This window comes from Notamacropus eugenii, chromosome 1 (assembly GCF_028372415.1).
Source record: "Notamacropus eugenii isolate mMacEug1 chromosome 1, mMacEug1.pri_v2, whole genome shotgun sequence".
Lineage (NCBI taxonomy): Eukaryota > Metazoa > Chordata > Mammalia > Diprotodontia > Macropodidae > Notamacropus > Notamacropus eugenii.
Window position 1 is genome coordinate 739,373,712 of NC_092872.1, and position 18,245 is coordinate 739,391,956.

At 53.4% G+C, this 18,245-nt stretch overlaps 1 protein-coding gene across 13 annotated transcripts in view; it reads right to left on the reverse strand.

Annotated features, from left to right (window-relative positions):
* RAB11FIP5 (RAB11 family interacting protein 5) overlaps nt 1-18,245 on the reverse strand; it is a 50,926-nt gene that overhangs the window by 16,188 nt on the left and 16,493 nt on the right. For 8 of the 13 annotated variants that reach the window (XM_072622854.1, XM_072619169.1, XM_072626751.1 and 5 more), the window contains 2 exons: nt 5,051-5,484; nt 4,199-4,802 (listed from right to left, as the gene is read on the reverse strand). In XM_072622854.1, the coding sequence (XP_072478955.1) occupies nt 4,199-4,802; nt 5,051-5,484 (1,038 nt within the window). Of the gene's footprint in view, nt 1-4,198; nt 4,803-5,050; nt 5,485-6,362; nt 6,591-12,584; nt 13,086-18,245 lie in introns of those variants that run through there. The other 5 variants (XM_072621515.1, XM_072621055.1, XM_072620427.1 and 2 more) reach the window with 5 other exon arrangements.

The window sequence follows — 18,245 nt, forward strand, 5'->3', positions numbered from 1 at the left end:
AGAAATAAGCACTCACATGCAACCTGTGCTTGTCTCTCTAAGAAGGAACTTTGCAATGGTTGACAGGCAAGTCACTGCCCCACTGGGCCTCAGTTTTCGGTGCCGTAAGATAAGTCTGTGTGGCTTCCAGCATCCTAATGGAGCCCAAGGAAGTCTAAAGGGTCAGCTGGAATAGAGTTGGACATCTAAGCGACCATTATTTTGATAGGGAAGGCTGGGAGGGAGGGACCTGGAGTCACCCTCCAGAGAGACTGGGCAAGCCCTGGCCACCCACTCCTCTGTGCTCTGGAAGCCTCCCGGTGACACCTGGATGAGCCAGATCCAAGAGTCCCAGGGGGAGGAGGGGACCAACAACCTGTGTTGGTGCTGAGGGAAGAAGTGGGTCAAGGTCAAGGATTTGGCTTCTCTACAAGACAGAAAGCTCTGGGGGGAGAGGGAGAAGGGAGGGGATCCGAATTTCCAAGGTGGGGAGATCTTAGAGGTCATTTGGCCCCACCCTGATGAAGCTGGAGCCAGCCCTGACCCCATCCCCCAAGAGCAAAGCCCTAGCCCTCAGGGCTCCCTGGGGAGGCAGACCCCCTCCCCCACACCTGGGGGCTGGGGCCACATTCTCTTCCCTGACTTGACCTCACAGCACCCCCTCCTTACCTTTGGTGAGACTCTCTCAGCCCACAAATGAGGCCCAGTTTGGGGATAGGGGTGGGGAGCAAGGGCAGGGCAGGGCAGGGCCAGGTAGCAGTGAGGAGAGAAGGAAGAAGATGAGGCACGGCATGCCCTGTCAGCACCTGCCCAGCCCAGCCCCAGGAGATGCACACAAAGCTGTTGCCATGGCATCAGGAGCTGGCACCCTGGGACGGTTCCCTCAAGGCTCCATCCTGGCCATTCCCCTGCCTCCAAGGGCAGAACCTAAGTGGGCCCAGGCTCCCCAACTGGAAACTTTCTTCTCATTAGTTTGATGCCACTCTGCCAGTGGCTCCCCAGGTGACCCCAAAGGCTGGGTTTGGGCATCACTAAGGCCTCAGACGTTTACTAGCTGTGGCACGCTCCCAGAACCTCAGTCGTAGGCTATTACCAGCTGCCACTGTCCCCCCTGGGCCCTGACCATTTTGTACCCAGAACCCCTAAACCCACCTCCAGGCCCCCATTTCCCTGGCTTACCTACAGTGTACACAGCTGCCAAAAAAATCTTCCTAAAATCTCATCAACTCCCTACACCCAGATCTTCAATAGCCCTCCATTACCCCAGTATTCCAAAGACTCCGCCCAGCCTCCAAGGCCCTCTCCAAACTCCTCTCTGGCTTCCCTCTGCCCAGCTTCCACTCAAATCCATATGCTCACTCCTACCTTCAAGTCCCTGCTCACAGCAGTCAATCTACCCTTCCTTTGGGGTCCAGTACAAGTCTAGGAGGCTATGTGGGCCCTGATCCCCCAACACATTCTCTCCCAGAGCCCAGCAGCTCTGGCTGGCTGTCAGTGCGATTGCAGGGAAAGGATGCCTGGACTTGGTGCCAACAGCTGCATGACCTTAAGCCAGAAATGAGCTTCAGTTTCCTCATCTGTAAAATGGGTATCAGAACACTTGTACAATCAGCATCATGAGCTTGTGGTGGGCAGTGGAAGGAGCAGGCGCACCTAGGGAGTCTGATCTCCTTTCAGGACATAGCCCCAGGGCCAGGGAGGGCAGAGCCCTCCAGGGGATAAGAGCCGCACTGGTCACCATGAAAATCCTTGCTACCATTTTACAATTTAAACCTTCTCTTCCCTGGGGTCAGAGAGAGAGCACAGAGGAGGCTGAGGGCTCTGAACAGCCCATCAAAAAGTCCAATGCACCATCTACCAGGCACCCCACAAGAAGATGAAGGCAGTGCCCATCTTCAAGGAGAGCCTATGGCCCAATAAGGGCAGAGAAGTTTGTACATCTTGTGGGGCTGGAGACCTTGTTCCCCACAGCAGCGGCTGGGCCAAAGCTCCAGGCAGTGGGTGGACGTTCCCAAGGTGACTATGTGGGACTCTCTCAGTACCCCCATCCCCCACCCTCCAGAGAGCCCAGGGCTGAGGAAAGGGAAAGTCACACACATTATATCAGTACAAGAAAATCCAAGGGCCCAAAAAATACCAATAATGAGGGGGAGAAGTCCGCAGCAATCTGCTGCCTCCCCAAGGGGGTTTAGGACTAAAAGGGACCTCAAGCATCATCATTTTACAGATGAGGAAAATCACCAAGAGATAGGGGCATGGGACGAATTCAAACTCACAGCCTGCCTCCTCTAGATGACTCATGGTAATTTGGCCTAGGGCACAGCTGGGCTTAACTGGGGGGTGGAAAATAAGGGAGAAGCCCACCCTCCCCTCTGCTCACATTCCACTTCCTGCTCTGGAAGCAGCTGCTCCAAGATGCAGGGGCCCCAGAGATGGGCACTCTATCTCCTTCCCTCTGCTACTGGCCCAGGCTAGCCTGTAGCAGCCTAGACCCTGCTGAAGAAGGGCATTCCACATCACGAGCACCAGGTGCTGGTCCCCATGGCTCGAGCTCACAGGTCCCATGGGCCCCCATGGTAAGATGAAGCCCACCACCCTCAGAATAAGGGGCCTTCCCTTCCACCCCTGCTACTTCTCACAGATTCACAGATTCAAAGCATAAAGGACCTTAGAGGCCACTGAGTTCCAATCCACTTCACCTTACAACAGAGCAAAACCAGTCAGTGGGGATCTAAGGCAGATTTCACACTCAGGGCTTCCTGGCTCCAGGTCTAGCTCTCCTTCCAGCAACTGACCTGGCTAAGTTTAGACAATCTCCCAGGGCCTTTTATCTCTCCTCAGCTCCTCAGGGTCAGTCCAGCAACAGAGACTAAGTTCAAGCTCCACCTCCACCCAACCTCTAGAAAAAGAGTCTCTGGTCCCAGAATACTTCTCCCCACTCTTTTCCCCCAACATGCCCTCCTGACCCTCCCCATCTCCTCACCCTCGCCTGAGCCTCCAGCCCCATTAGGTCTCCTACAGACATGGGGATCATAGCTTACACCCCCAAAGCAGTGGCAAAGATGTCAGCTTGCTGCATAGAGTTGCTGTGGAGCGGGGCACAGAGTGAGGCAGGTGGCTCATCAGCACCCGGAAGGCTTTTCATCATTGTCTCCCAACACATCCTCCCCATTCCTTCCCGAGCAAGAGGTACCTTCCTTACACCCATCTTCCCCACCACACACACGCGCACACACACACACACGCATGCACGCACACACGCACACACGCACACATGGCAGGCAGCAGTAGAGACACTGACAGCAGGGAGATAGGCCAAGCAGCCAGGGAGGAGACTTCGGGCACCCAGATTCAGGCCTGGCCCTTCCGGCAGTTAGCAAGATGGCCAAGAACCCTAACAGGGATCCGTCCTGACTGGAGTAGACATTTCCTCTGCTCCTCAAAGCAGAGACAAGGAAAATCATAGGGCTGCCTCCCAGGAGGGCCTTGGGAAAACTGGCCTGGCAGGGCAAACAATGTTATCAGCTGCTTTCTGCCCAGGGAATCCTCCCCCACAGCCCCAGCCCCACCTCTAGATCCTGGGGTGGGACTCCAGGCAGGGCTGAGTAAATGGGACCAGGCCCCTGTTCCCCTGCTTTGTGGAGTGGAAGAGGGCTTCCGGGCTCCTATTCAGCCTCTCCCCAAGGGTAAGGAGGCACAGTGGTAGACGGGGCACGCTGCCCTATATTGTCTGTATAGACTAAAGATGTCAGACTCCCAGGGAGGATGTGAGCATGGGGGCAAATCAACATCACATTCTATAGCCCTCAGAGATCAATTACTCCTATCAGTTCCTCCTTTCTCTCCCCTGGCTTCTGGGGAATGGGCTAAGGTGGGGCCTGAATCATCTGCTGAAGAGCTGGAAAGAAAGGACCTTAGAGATCTAGTCCCTGGCAATTTTACAGAGGAAAAAAATTGAGAACTCATGAGGGGGAAGGAAGTGACTGGCCCAAGGTCACTCAGGTAGTAAGCAGAAGAGTGGGGTTTAAACCCAGGGCCAGCATTCTACTAGACAACAACTCCTGCACAAGTCAGCCTGTCCAGGGAAGAGCCAGGATTTCTGGAAACAGAGATGGCCCCTGCTCACATCAGCCCAGAGTTGACCCTCAAGGGCCCCTCAGACTGCAGCCTCACTTCCTGGGCCCACTCCCCACTGCTGCCGGGACACCTGAGGTCTCACCTGGGCTTCTGGGTGTGCTCCTTCCCCTCTCGGGAACCAAACCAGCTGCTCCTGCTTTTCTCCTCCCCACTGGACGAAGGGTGGGGGGAGGCTCCTAAGGCTGTGCCCATCTTCTCCCCAAGGGAGCCCCTGCGGCCAGCTCCGTGGTGGTGATGGTGGAAAAGACCCATGCGGGGTTTGCGCTCCTCCTTCCTCAGGTCTTCTCTCTCTGCTGGTGTGGATGAGAACACTATGGGCGTGGCTACTTGGACAGGCTTCCCCTCTGCCCGCCAAGCCCCCTCCTCCTCTCGGCCCACACCTGCTGCAGCCACGGTCTCAGAGCTGCCCCAGGGGGCCGTGTCCAAGGGCCCCATGCCCTCCTCCGCCCGCCGAAGGGAGAGGGCATGGAGAGCGCTGGCTGAAGGGAAGGGGCCTGAGATGGAGGCACGGTGGGCTGGTGGGGCAGGCGGCTGTTCGTTGTAGATGTGACTCCCGTTGATGCAGAGGGAAGAGCCAGAGGTGGGGTCGTGGCCAGAGCCAGGCAGCCCAGCCTGCACCTGGCTTACTTCATCACTGTAGGCCCGCTTGTGGGTCAGCAGCTTGGGGGATGGAGCTGAGTCCCTGCCTGGAAGGGGAAGAGAGAGGCCCAGTGCTGGGAGTCAGCCAGGGAGATGACCCAAGGGCAGGATCTCTGTGTTCCATGAAACCAGAGTGAGGACGGCATGTCTCCACTCACCCCCATATCAGGCCATTGGCATCATCCTCCAAAGGCCCCGGGATGGGGCAGAGGGAGGCACCCTACACAGCTCCCCAACTCCTCCCTAAGACAAGGCTACGCCCACAACAGGCCATGCCACCCCAGGCCCCACTTACCGCCTTCGGTGGACAGCCGGCTGTGGCGGCTGGGGGAGCGGGTCAGGAACTCAGAGCCCAGCCAGGCCAGACTTCCACTGGTGGAGGAGAGAGTGCTGTCTGAGCCCAGCGAGGTGTTAGACTGTGTCAGCGAGGACTTGCGCAGCTTGTTGCGCAGGAAGAAGGTCTTGGCCTTGGCCTTCTTGCTGGAGCTGCCAAGCAGATCAGGGTCATCCATGGCGCTGCTTGGGATGATGGCCGAGGCAGACTCCAGGTCATACGTCTTCTTACCCTTCATCTTGTCTTTGATCTTGCCGAAAGGTGAGCGGGGCTTGTCCTTCACCGACAGGTCAAACATGCTGGCACTCAGGGTGTTGCGTGTGAACTGCACAGTGACCTGGATCTCGCCACGCTCTTTCTCCTTCTTACCCGCCTTGGAGTGCAGTTTGTACCACCTGCATGGGGAGGGGGGAACAGGACAGAGCACAGGTCAGGACTCCCCATCCCCAGGGGGTGCTGGACAGAGGCCAACCCAGAGTCCCCTCACAGGAAGGTGATGAACTCCAGATGACATCCAAGGAGCCCTGAGCCACCAGCAGTCTGGCATTAAGAGCTCTCTCCCTCCCTTTGACCAACGGGGTCTAGGTCCAGTGGCTTCCATTCCCCAGCCCCACACAGAGTGGGACATGAACCCCACATCCCACATCCCCCACCAGGCCAGACGTACCCACTTTTTTCCTGGTTTGACTCATCTCTGCCGAGCCCAGAACAGTTGCAGGCCTAGGCCCTCATAAGCCAGGGCAAGAACAGCTCACATGGCGGGGGGTGGGGGTGGGGGAGTAGGGTAGGGGTTGGGGAGGGGCTGAGGCCAAGACACAAGCTCCCTCCTAAGACTCACCCTCTGGCAAGACCCAGAGAGCTGTGGTCAGCAGCACCCCAAACTTCAACACAGCACCCCAAACCTCAACAGCATGGGAAAGATAGACAAGAGAAAACCACCACCAAGAAGGGGGAAGACAGCTGCTTGGGCAAAGGAGAGTGCAATGAGAGGGACACAGAGACAGAAAGACAGAAGATGGGGAGAGAGAGAAATCAGAGATGCAGAAAAAGACAGAAGGTGGGGAGAGAGAGTGTGACAAACAAAGAGACAGGGCAGAGGGAAGAAAGACAGAAAGGCAGAGACAGGAGAGAGAAATGAGAGATTGACAGAGGAGGGATGAGAAACACCGGCCTCTCCAGGCAGTGGACCTGCAGACCCCCTCCCAGTCCCTGTGGCCCAGAGCTCCCTCTTCACTCACAACAGGGTCATCTCCTCAGGGAACTATGCACTCACCTCTGAGGGCCCCCTTCATCCTATCCAAGGTTCCTTTGCAGAATAACCATGTAAGTCCATCGATAAGCATTTACTGAGGCCCTACTAGGTGCTAGACACTATGCCTGCCCTTAGGGAATTCGCTCTCTAACCTCCACAGCATGCTAACACTGGCCCCTGCGTCCAGCTTTCTATTTCCTGTTATCGCTATAGGGCACTCCAATTTGGGCATCTAGCCAAATTCCTCCTTTACCCAGCCACAGTGAGCCCTGGCCCCTGGTATGCCCCCCCCCCAAAGCCTGTGCCTTCCTCCCTTCCCCCAACCTCAGCCTGACCCAAAGGAGCTTCCCAAGAGAGGTGGTAGAACCATTGGCAGAGGGCTGGAAGGGGCCTGGGCGGTCATCAGTTCTATTACCACCTTTTATAAATACGGAAACCCAGGCACAGAAAGGTTAGGGAATGTGCCCAGGGTCACACAGGATTACAGAGTTATACCTGGAGGAGACCCTAGAAGTCAATCAAATCCAACCCCCTCATTCTCAGAGATAAGGAAACTGAGGCTCGGGGAAGGGACAGCAAAGTGGTAAGATTTGGGGCTTTTAAATTGCTAACATTAACTAGGCATCCGTGAACCCCAGATCACTGCACCAGGAACTGAAGCAAATGGGATCTGGAAAAGACCCTGTTTTTGCCCTTAGGGACCCCCTAGTGAAGATGGGTAAGTCTGAGCAGCAGACTTCCCTCTGGGGGGCAGGATAGACCATGGCTTATCATCTTTGCCCAAAGGAAGGGGAGCCAGGGGAGTCCTCCATCCAGGAACACCTGATGTACTAGCATCTCTTCATCCACAAAAAGACAATACTGGGTTCAAGGCCCACCCCTGTCGTGTAACAGCACACACCTCAGCTTCCAGCTGTGGTCACTGGCAGAGGACTTTGTCCCGGGTCCCATTACTAAGCACAGCTCACATTCCCAGAAAGTTCTAAGGGCCCAGCTTTTCGCTAGATTGGGCAAGGCAGTCAACAGCCCATCACCCAGGGACAGAAGCCTGAGGCTGTCGTGAAGGGGGAGGTGCCTGGGCATCACCAAACCATAAAAGATGGAGGCCTCTCAACCACCCCTAGGTCCTTTCAAAAGCAGGCTTCCTCCTCAGGGAAACCCAACCTCACCCCCCAACCAGCAGTCCCCCCCTACCAGGTTCTGTTCCTGGTGACCCAGGAATCAGCACCTCAGCACCTGTTTGGCTAAGAGATCAGCTAGGAAAGATGGGAAACTGAGGCCTAGAAAGGAAGTGGCCTGCACAGAAAGGAAGTGAGTGCCAAGCACTGTAGAGGTCTGGAGGAAAAAAAGCAAGAGGAGAAGGGCACGTGCCCAATGGCCTATGATCAGGAGAGAGACAAGGATAATGGAGAGTAATTCTCCAAGGGCCTTACGGTTTGGACAGCGCTCTATAGAGATCACTGAAAATAATACTGTGTATATATTATGTACATATAGCATACTATGTATGTATGAATATTGTGTACGTACACACCCACACCCACACCCCCCCCTTCTTGGCATCACAGCATATCATAGGCACCTACTGTCCCACATTTAAGGAAGGGAAAGAGGTTCCCTGAGAGCCTCGACCCCAAGCTACAAAGAGCCATGCCCCTGTGCCCTCCCACTGCTGGCCAGCTAGTGTCTCTCTCTCACCCACCTCAGATCACAACTTCCTTTGTCCATTCAGTAAATCTGAGTTCGGAGCCCTACCTACCAAGAACATTGAATGAGAAGAACCAGGTCACATCCAGCCCTGGATGGCAGTGGGACAGGGGGACCGGCGGCAGCCACACTACGTGCACTCCAGAGCACAAACTCTGGCTACAGCATCAGATGTAGACGCAGGGCCTGGACAGCCCCAGTGTTAACCTGACCTCCATCCAAAGCTGCCTTGCATGGAAGCCACTGTCTAGGGCGCCATCTTTCCTCACACCTGCCTCAACATGAGGCCTTGAAGAAGTCTCATCAGCCTCCTGACTTCACCTCAAAATCAGGAAGACTTTCCCAGAACAGAAGCAGAAGCTGGAGCCTGTTCCTACCAGACTGGGCCTAAGGGGCACTACTCTGTGCATCTGTGCCCATGCTGTGGCTCCATGGCAGTATTATAACAATAGTAGTACTGACAGCACTTAAGGTTTGCCAAGCACTTTACCAACATCCTCACAACAACCCTGGGGGCTAGAGGCTAATATTGTCATCATTCCACAGAAAAGGAAACTGAGGCAGGAGGAAGTCAGGTGACTTGTCCAGGATCACACAGTGAGAACTGCCTGAGGCCGACCCCTGCACTACCCAGCCTGCCTCTTGTTATATTTCAGTTTTTGTATTCTTTCTCCCTTATCCCATCCCTTGTCCTGCCCTCAACTAGCACAACTCTTGGCACATAGTAGGCGCTTAATAAACGGCTGCTGAAACGAACCAAGAAGGAATAGAGATGTGAAGACTTGGCCCCAGACATTAGGACACGGAGGTAGGAAGACAGTAGTTGGCCAGGGCATGGGCCTCTTGTCTTTCATCTTCCTTTCGCCATCGGAGCCCCCTGGGAGGGGGCTCAATCCAGCCATAAACACTTAGCAAGCACCTACTAGGTGCCAGGCACTGTGCTGTGTGCTGAGGGTACAAGCACAGAGAAGGTACAATCCCAGCTCCAGGAAGCTGACATTCTGTGGAGTCCACGCATGACATCCTCACCACGAGCATTTCTACAGCATTTTGGAGATGGGGTTCTGTTTATAGCTGTTATTATCCTCATTTTACAGTTCAGGAAACTGAGGCAAACAGAGGTGGGGTGATTTGCCCATGGAAACACAACTCCTTGAGTGTCCAAAGCTGCATCTGAACTCAGGACTTCTGCATGCTCTGTGCACTGTGGCGCCCCCTGGCTATATCTACCAGAGGGAGAAGACACAGACAGAGGAGCAGTTCCAAGGCATGCTGGGAGGGTAGACCAGTAAACCAGATTGGTCGTTCTTATCTCCAGCTCTTGGCAGCTCAGCATCTGGCATAAAGGAGGGACTGGGAGCCTGGGCCATAAGAACACAGAGCTGACCATGAGGTGCCACTCCCTCATTCCTTGGGGACCCAAATGCCTCCCCACTTGGTACAGTCCAAGAGGCCTGATCAGGAAGATCAGGCTGGATGGGAGGCTCAAGAGCAGCCTCTCCAACAAGGCTTAAGGAGGCTCAATTTTCTGCTTCCTCCCAGTAGAAAATCAGTGGGCAGAACAAGTGAAAAAGCAACAGCCCGTGCCCCAAGTCTGCCTCCTGTCCCGAAAAGCTCTGCCCACTAGCCCCACGCACTCATCCTGGTACAAATTTCCCCCACCCCTCCCAACCCTAGACTCAAACACCTCCCCTCCCCAAGGTGGGCTCTTTTAGAGCTGGGTCAAAGACCCCTCCCTCTTCCAGGAAGCTTTGACTATCCCTCACCATCCCCATCAATGAACATCTGACCTGTCCTCGAGTCCTATCCATTCCCACAATCACAAGGCACCTTCTTTCATACATTCAGGATCTTAAAATTCGCACCTGGCCTGAGACCTTCGAGATGAAGAAAGTGAGCCCTACAAAGATAAGGAACATCCAGAAGGCCAACACACTGAGTCAGGGCAGTCTTGTCATGGGAGGAGTCTTCAGCACATCCATCCCCTCCTAGGTCCCTGCTGGCTCTAAGTGGAGGTGACCATGACCCTTCCCAAGACCCAAGGCCTCCCATGGCACGGGGGCCCTGAGAGCAGGACCATGATGGGCACCACTGCTGGTGTTGCTCAGTCGCGTCCAACTCTCTGTGACCCTGGGACCAAAATACACCCATAATGGCCACAGAGCTTTCACGGCCAGGATACTGGAGGGGTTGCTACTTCCTTCTCCAGTGGATTATGGCAAATAGAGGTTAGATGACTCACCCAGGGTCACACAGCTAGCAAATGTCTGAGGCTGAACTGGAACTTGGGTTTTCCTGGTTCCAGGCCCAGCACTCTATCCCCTGACCCATCTGGCTGCCCTTTTCCCCCACTGTACTTCCTAACAGTTCCAAGAGAAGACTGGGTTCTCAATGTCAGTCAATCAGCAAACACTTCTCTCTCTCTCTCCTTCTCTCTCTCTCTCTCTCATGCACACACGAGCTTTTCAGGACCAGAGGCAGCACCCAGCACGTAGAAGCCACTTCATAAATGGTTACTGATTTGACTACAGGAGATACAGATAAATTCAAGAGAGTTTGGGGAAAGCAGGCAGCACCATCAGATGGGGGAAGGAAGGAGACAAAGGGGGAATCCAAAAATCCTTTCCCTGCAGGAATTAGTGCCTTAAATTAAGCTTTGAGGAAGAGGGGGAACTTGAGGAGTCAGAGGTAAAGGAATACAATCCAGACAATGGGTTTGAAAGGCAGGAGGTGGGTTGCTGGGTGGGAAGGACAGAGAGAAGACCAGTTTGGTTGGATCATGGTGTGTCCAGGATGGAAAGTAATGACCAATAAGCCTGGAATGACAAGTTGAGGCCTTAACAGACGAGTTTAAATTCAATCTGAGGACACAAAATAAACCCACATAAATCATCAGGATTTCTGCATATTACCAACAACTCCCAGCAGAGATACAAAGAGAAATTCCATTTAATATAATGACAACATATTAATCAGGAATCTATCTTACCAAGATACCCCCCAGGAACTTCACTTTGCCTAAAGACAGACCTCAGTTACTAATTACTCACGGGAAGGTGAGCCAAAAGAACAAAAATGACTATTCAGTGCCATACCAACCAAACTACCCCAGGATCGCTTTACGAAGGAAGAAAAAAATTATAAGGAAATTAGTCTGGAGGAGCAAAAAGTGAAGACTCTTCAGGGAAATAATGTACTAAATTCTAGAGATAATCGGGTGCCTCTGGGTTGATTGAGTAGAGGGGTGACATGGTCAGATCTGTGCTTAAGGAAAAACCATCTTGGCTGTGACATGCAGAATGGACAATAGGGGAAGATACCAGAGGTGGGGAGGTCAGTGAGAAAGCCGAACCCAGGAGAGGGGATGTGGGTCAGCTGTTGGTGACTGGCGCTATGAAGTGAGGTAGGCCAGGGGCCAGGTCCACCTTCCCAACTCTGCTATCACAGGGATGGCTTTGGGAGGCATGGGCTAGCTCCCAGGGCCTCTGCCTCCAGCTGGGGCCCAGGCTGGACTTGACCCTCAGGGGGTCAAGCAGAACAAGGTTAATGCCTCTGAAGACAGCCTTCCTTATCCTCTGCCCCAAACAGGGAGTCCTGGATCTTCTCTATAACCCAGAGTGGGACTTGGTGGAAAAAGGAGACCTGGCACTTAGTGTTTCCCCTCATCAGGCTACTTCCTCTGAATTTAAGCTTCTATGCACCAATTTATGCCTACACAGCCTCCACCTTAGGAATGTGAGTTCCCAGAGGACAGCAAGGCCACCCCCCAGGAGCCATCTTCAGTATCTGCCTCATCCTCCTCTGGCAAGCTTGACTTAGTAAAGTCCTGCCCAAGTCCATCAGCTGTGACTGTTGCCCTCCCCAACAACCCTCCTTGAGGCTGCCGCAGCTTTCTTAACTGCCACCATATGCTGACTCCCACCAAACACTAGGAAAATCATTTAGACTTTTCTCAGACCCGTGTTGGCACATGCCTGGCTTCTCCCCCAAGACGAAAGAGTAGCTTACTAGAAGGGGCATGACATCCATTCATTAACACTTAGTAAATGCCTACATGCCAGTCATGTGCACTGGTCAATTCTGCCCGTTGGAAGAGCATAAAGAATTCCCGGTGCGCAAACTGGCTCTGAGGGCCCAGGTTCCCCTCTGATGCTCACCCCCAGCTGACCTTAACCTGCAGGGGCCTCAGTTTCCCCATGAGTAAAATAGGGGTTTATACAATCATCAATTTGATGCTGGAAGGGGCCACACAAGCCATCAAATCCAGAGTCTTCATTTTAGGCAGATATGCTCTGGGCCTGGAGTCAGGAAGCCCCAAGTTCAAATCTCACCTCAGACATTTTCTGGTCGTGTGACCCTGGCCAAGTCACTCTGCTTGCCTCAGTTTCCTCAACTGTAAAATGGAGATAAATCAGAGTACCTATCAATTCCTAGGCTGTTGTGAGGCTCAAAAGAGACCCAGCTTAGCACAGTGCTGGGCACACAACAGATACTGTCTAAATAACAACGCTGTTAAGTATGAGACAAGATTCAAACCTAGGGTTTCCCAGCTTCATTCACAACACCCAAATGTCTCTCTTGGCAGGGTGTGGACCACTCTCTAGTTCTGGTTCTCTTCAGGGGCAGAGAGAGGTGGTCCCAAAGGCAGCACTTGAATCCAGGGCCTTTAACTTCCTGCCCTCAATAACTGAGTTTACACATATGACTGGAGAGGTGGGAGCTGGGGAGGAGAGAAGGGGAGAAGAGAACACAGATATGGATTAAGTCAATGAGAAATAACTCCCCTAAAAGCTCTGTTTGGTAGAAGCATTATCTGGGCAAAGGTGGGTCGGGGACACTGAGGCACAGACAGACCAAGTTATCACCTGCCCAAGTTCTTTGCCCAGGGACACCTTGGAGGCTCTGGACAGTTCCCAGCATACTCAGCCACAGGGAAAGGCTTGGGAGCTGCTCCACCTTCTCCCTACTCAGCAAAGGTAAACCAAAGGAATATGGAAGGACTCACATGGGCCCTGAGGGAAAGTCACCTCCTCCCCACAAAGTGGCCAGTGCCTCAGCACCCCCAACCCCAGCTCGAAGAAGATTCCAGCCAAGCCTCCACTGCCCCCCTGGAACAGCAGCCTCAGACACCCCAGGCTGATACCTTTATGTAATTAGGCAGCATGCACCTAGGGGAGGGGGCCGAAGGAGGGGAGGGATTGTGGGGGGTAAGTGTGCAAGTGTATACATCTCAATCCCCTCCCCAACTGGTTCAGACTCTGCATGCCCCCAGGAAGTGGGGGGATAGGAGGAGGGGACCAAGTCATGAGCCCTGCCCCCAGCCTCAGGCCACCCCCTACCAAGGTCCGAATGCCCCCTCTTCTCAGAGTGTGCACTCCCTGGGGGCTTTTGGGGTCTGTGGCACTCACACACAGTAAACACTGAATAGATGATTCTGGGCTGGCTGCAACACATGAAAAGAGCAATAACTCTGGAGTGAGGAGATATGATTTCAAATCCTACCTTGGCCATTCACTGTGACCCCTCCCTGGGCCTCAGTTTGTTCATCTCTAAAATGAGGGGACAAGACTCCAGGTCCATCTATTCTGCTGGAACCCATGAGCTTCCCATCCAGGGCCTGGGGCTCAAAACCCTGACCCCCAAGGTCTCTCCAGATGAACTGCTCTGCTCTCCCACGGCTATCCTCAGGGAGCTCACAGTTCAGCCCAAGAGATGGGAGGAGGGCGGGGGCACACAGGCCTAGCCTTGAGTGACAGCCTGGCGTGAGGAGGCCCACTCTTTCCTACTCAGTTGGCCAGCCTCAGCTTGGATTCCTCTGATGACAAGATACTCCCTCCTAGACAAGAGTTTAGGCCCAAGGTGCTGACCCAGAGTGGAGGAAGAGGGAGAGGCAGAACATCCCCCCCCCTCACCTCCCCACATTCCCCAAGGTCTCTCAGAACGAAGATGCCACGGTGGTGAAGATAGGACCGCTGGGGCCTGCCCCAGCCCCACCTAACTCCCCTATGGAGGTAGGCCCAGGCCATCCCTTCAGAGAACTGGCCTCTGGCCTCAGGCTTCCTCAACACTTCCCAGAGCACTGGATTTGGAGTCAGGAAGATCACAGTTCAAATCCAGCCTCAAACACTTACTAGCTGTGTGTGACTTTGGGAACTTAACATCTCAGCCTCAGTTTCCCCATCTGGAAAGCAAGGATGATAACACTAACTCACAGGGTTGCTGCCAAGATGAAATCGAACATACAAATCCATATAAAATCTTATTTGACTACTGTGCTCTCCTCAACAACAGCACTATGGCACAGTAGTGGACTTGGAAAACCTGGTTCAAATCCTGCTTCTGTGTGACCTGTCTGGGCCTCACTCTCCTGATCACAGAATAAGAGGGTTGGACCTGCAAGGGGCCTCAGACCACCCAATCTCATTTTACAGATGAGAAAACTGAGGCCCAGAAAAGGCAAAGTAAAGTTAGCTAAACTGAGCTGATTTCAGGGTCCCCTTCAGCGTGACATCTTCCCGTACCAATGGCATCATCAGCCCTTTGGGCTGCTCCAAGTCTGCTCTGGGGCCTAAGCTCAAAGAACCTCATGGTCCCAATGCTGCTGGGGAGGCTTAGGTCCTTCCTCTGTCACTACAACATCACAAAGGCCTTTCCTGCTCCCCATCCAGGCTGAAAAAAACTCTTCCCACCCAAGGAGAGCAAATGAAAAAGTTGACAATCCACTCCAGGTAAAAGTTTTCCAGAAAATGACCTGAAATCCCAGGGAGGGTCAGGGCATGACTGGCCAGGGCGCTGAGACATGGCATGTGGGCAGCAGAGCGTGGCCCCCAAATAGCTTTAACACCCCCTTCCTGCCTGGGGAGGTCTCCTCCAGACAGAAGCCTTCCCATCTACCTCAATCCTGCTCCCTGGCCTCAAGCCATCCCTCCTGACCTTCGCTGGTCCTGCCAAGGGCACCTTGGGGTCACACAGGGTCACCTCTGGCTCTTTGCTGAGGGTCACAGAGAGGGAGCTGCCTGTTTGGATCCTGGACAGGAGGAAGGAGATGCAGAAAATCTCCTTCCTCCCTCTTGCCCCCTATGGTGAATATGTAGCCCATCCACTCCCCCCAAGCACCGCTCACTCCTCACTGGTCTGTCTTCCTGTCTCCCTCCCCTCTAGAATCAAACAAACTCCCCATCTGGCATCTGGTTCCAGCTCACGTCCCCCTCCAAAGCGGTTGTGGCCCGTGCCAGGCGGGGTCCTCCCTCCAAGCACCCCTCAAAGTTCAACGGCAGTGTCTCCTGCTCCACTAAGCTTCCCCGGCTGCTGGAGGCCACTATGTGTGTTTGTGCTGTCTACACACACTCGTGGATACACATTATCCCCCCTGCAGAACAGGATCTCTGTAGCCCCCGTATACAGAAGGTGATTAATAAGTGCACGATGACCACTCTTAGAATGCTGCAGACTCCCTTTAAGGCTCAGCTCAAGTATTATTTCCTACAAAAATCCCTGACTGAACTTAAGCTAACCATGGGGGGTGGGCTCCACTCCCCACCCAAGTTATTTTCCATTTATTCTAAATACTTTTTGTATTTCCCTTACCCGAGTACATGTTGTCTCCCCTAGTGGTGCCTAGTACTGTGCCTGGCACAGACTAGGTAGTTAAAAGCCTGTTGGATAAAACTCAAAGAGGCAGCTGGGGCCGCACTGGATAAAGCACCAGGCAGGGTAACCTTGGGTAAGCCACTTAACTCTGTTTGCCTCTGTTTCCTCAAATGTAAACTGGGGATGACCAAAGCACTTGTTTCTTGGTGCTGCTGTGCAGCAGTCACTCACCATACAATCTCTGCTGTTAGTGTATGGGACTAAGGAGCAGAGCAGGCCAGGCCAGGCACATCAGCACTGAGGCAGCCCACCTGGAGGCATCTCTCTCTCTAGCTCTTCTCCTCACACTCACAGCCCCTGCATGGTCCTCTGGCCGAGCCTTGGTGCTGACCAGTGCTGACCAGGCCTTGACACTGACTGATACTGACCAGGCCTTGGTGATTACCAGACCTTGGAGCTCATCAGGCCTTGGTGCTGAACAATGAGAACCTGGGCTGGGAGAGATGGGAGTATAAGCTGGGGGAAAGTGCTGCCCAAAGACCCTCAAGAGTCCAGGGCAGCCCAGGTCACTCTCCCCTCTCGGGCCCTAGAGCCCTGGGTCCAGGTCTCCTCTAACTTCCATCTGAGGATGTGCCATCACACTCTCTTCAAACCCACCTTTCCAGCTTGGCTCACCACGGGTACCCTCTCTGTTCCTTTTTAATAATAACCAGCATCTATGTAGAGTTTTAAAATTTGCAAAGTAACTTTACAAACATTACTTCAGTTGATCACTACAACAACCTTGGGAAACAGGTGATCTATTATGCCCATTTTACAGTTGAGGAAACTGAGGCAAAGAGAGGTCAAGTAGGCCACAAAAATAGTCAACAGCCTAAGGCTGGATCTGAACTCAGGTTTCCCTGACCCAAGGTCCCTTTAATGTGTTGACCCCGCTACAGAATGTAAGCTCCAGAGGGCAGGATCTGTCTTTTTGTTGTCACAACCCGTGGTTTTCTTGGCAGAGACACTAGAGAAGTTTGCCATTTCCTTTTCCAGTGTGAACCTATTTCACAGATGAGGAACTGAGGCACACAGGGATCCAGTGACATGCCCAGGGCTGCACTTTGAGGCCTCCAGGCCTGGTGTTCTATCCCCAGAACCTCTTAGCCCCCCAAGTCTTTTTTTAGTGAAGATTGTTTCATCTCTGGGGCGCTGACTTGTGCTGAACTGACTTCTTTTTTCTCCTCTTATTTCCTGAGAAAAAAAGTGATGACTGGCTGGCCCTGGGCAGAGGGAAGGATGTGTTTGAAACAAGGACAATATAAAAATAACAGCAGCGACAGCTACCAATTCTTTGGCAAAGCCCTTTACCTGAATTATCTCCCTTGACTTCCCATGACAACCCTGGGAGCTGGGTGCTCTTATTATCCCCACTGTATATGTCAAGAAAATGAGACTTGGAGAAGTTAAGTGACTTATCCAGGACCATACAAGCTAGGGTCTGAGGAAAGATCTGAACTCGGGTCTTGCAGACCCCCAAGTCCCATCCCCAAGAGGAAAAAACCATAACTTAAACCACCAAGGAGTCTGGATCACAAATACAGGTTACTCATTATGTTCAGAAGTCAGTGGCTACATCCCCGGGCCCCACAAAGTGGGGGCTTCTGCTGCCTAAGGGTCTGTCCCTGCCTTGGGATGGATGAGTGGGCAAGAGGCCTCTCCACCTCCTGTGACAGGGTCTCCTTTGCCCAGGACCAGCCCTGGCTGACCAAATCCAAAGCAGCCACTTTGTAGGCCCAGGCTGGCTTGCAGGGGTCAGCAGGTCAGAACTGAGCCCTGGAGGACTGGAGAGATGGTGGCCTCCCTTCAGGAAATCCACATCCTCCTCCCCAAAGGTACGGTCACCCAGGAAAATGAAACCAGGGAATCAGCTCCACTGCCTCCACTGGTCACAGATGAGCCATAATCAGGGCTCTGGGAAGGCCCTCCCAGGGGCATCCTGCTCAGCACCCTCAGTTTACAGATGAGGAAACTGAGCTATGAGGGTATGAAGGTTATGCAGCTGGGAAACTGCACAGGCAGAATCTGAACCCAAGGCCTAAAGCAGAAGGCAGCAGACTGGTCCTACCCCCCTCACTAACCCCCCCCAGAGGGCAAGGGCCATTTTTGCCTCTGTTCCTATTTCCAGCACCAGAGCCCATGCCTGGCACAGAGGAGGCACTTCATGACTGCTGACTGACTTTTCAGAAATGCTTCCATATGTTGTGCTAAGAGCTGAGGGGAGGCGTCCTAACCTCCATTTTTACAAATGAGGAAACTGAGGCTCCCAAAGGTCACAGGGTAGCTCACTGGAGACCTTTGCTTTCCCCATTCCAAAACCACTTCCTATATGCACCTTGACCATCCCTATTACCGCAGGAGGCAACCCTTGAGAGGCCAAGCCAGATGTGGACAGACAGGGTGCTGGATTTCATCAGGGGACCTGAGTTCAAATCACAGCTGTGTTCCTTGCTAGCTAGAGGGGCTGTGAGCAGACAACTCTGCCTCCTGGGGCTCAGACAGTTCTGTATCAATCATTCCAGAAACCTGGGTCAGCAGATTTAAAATACTCACTCCCTAACTGAT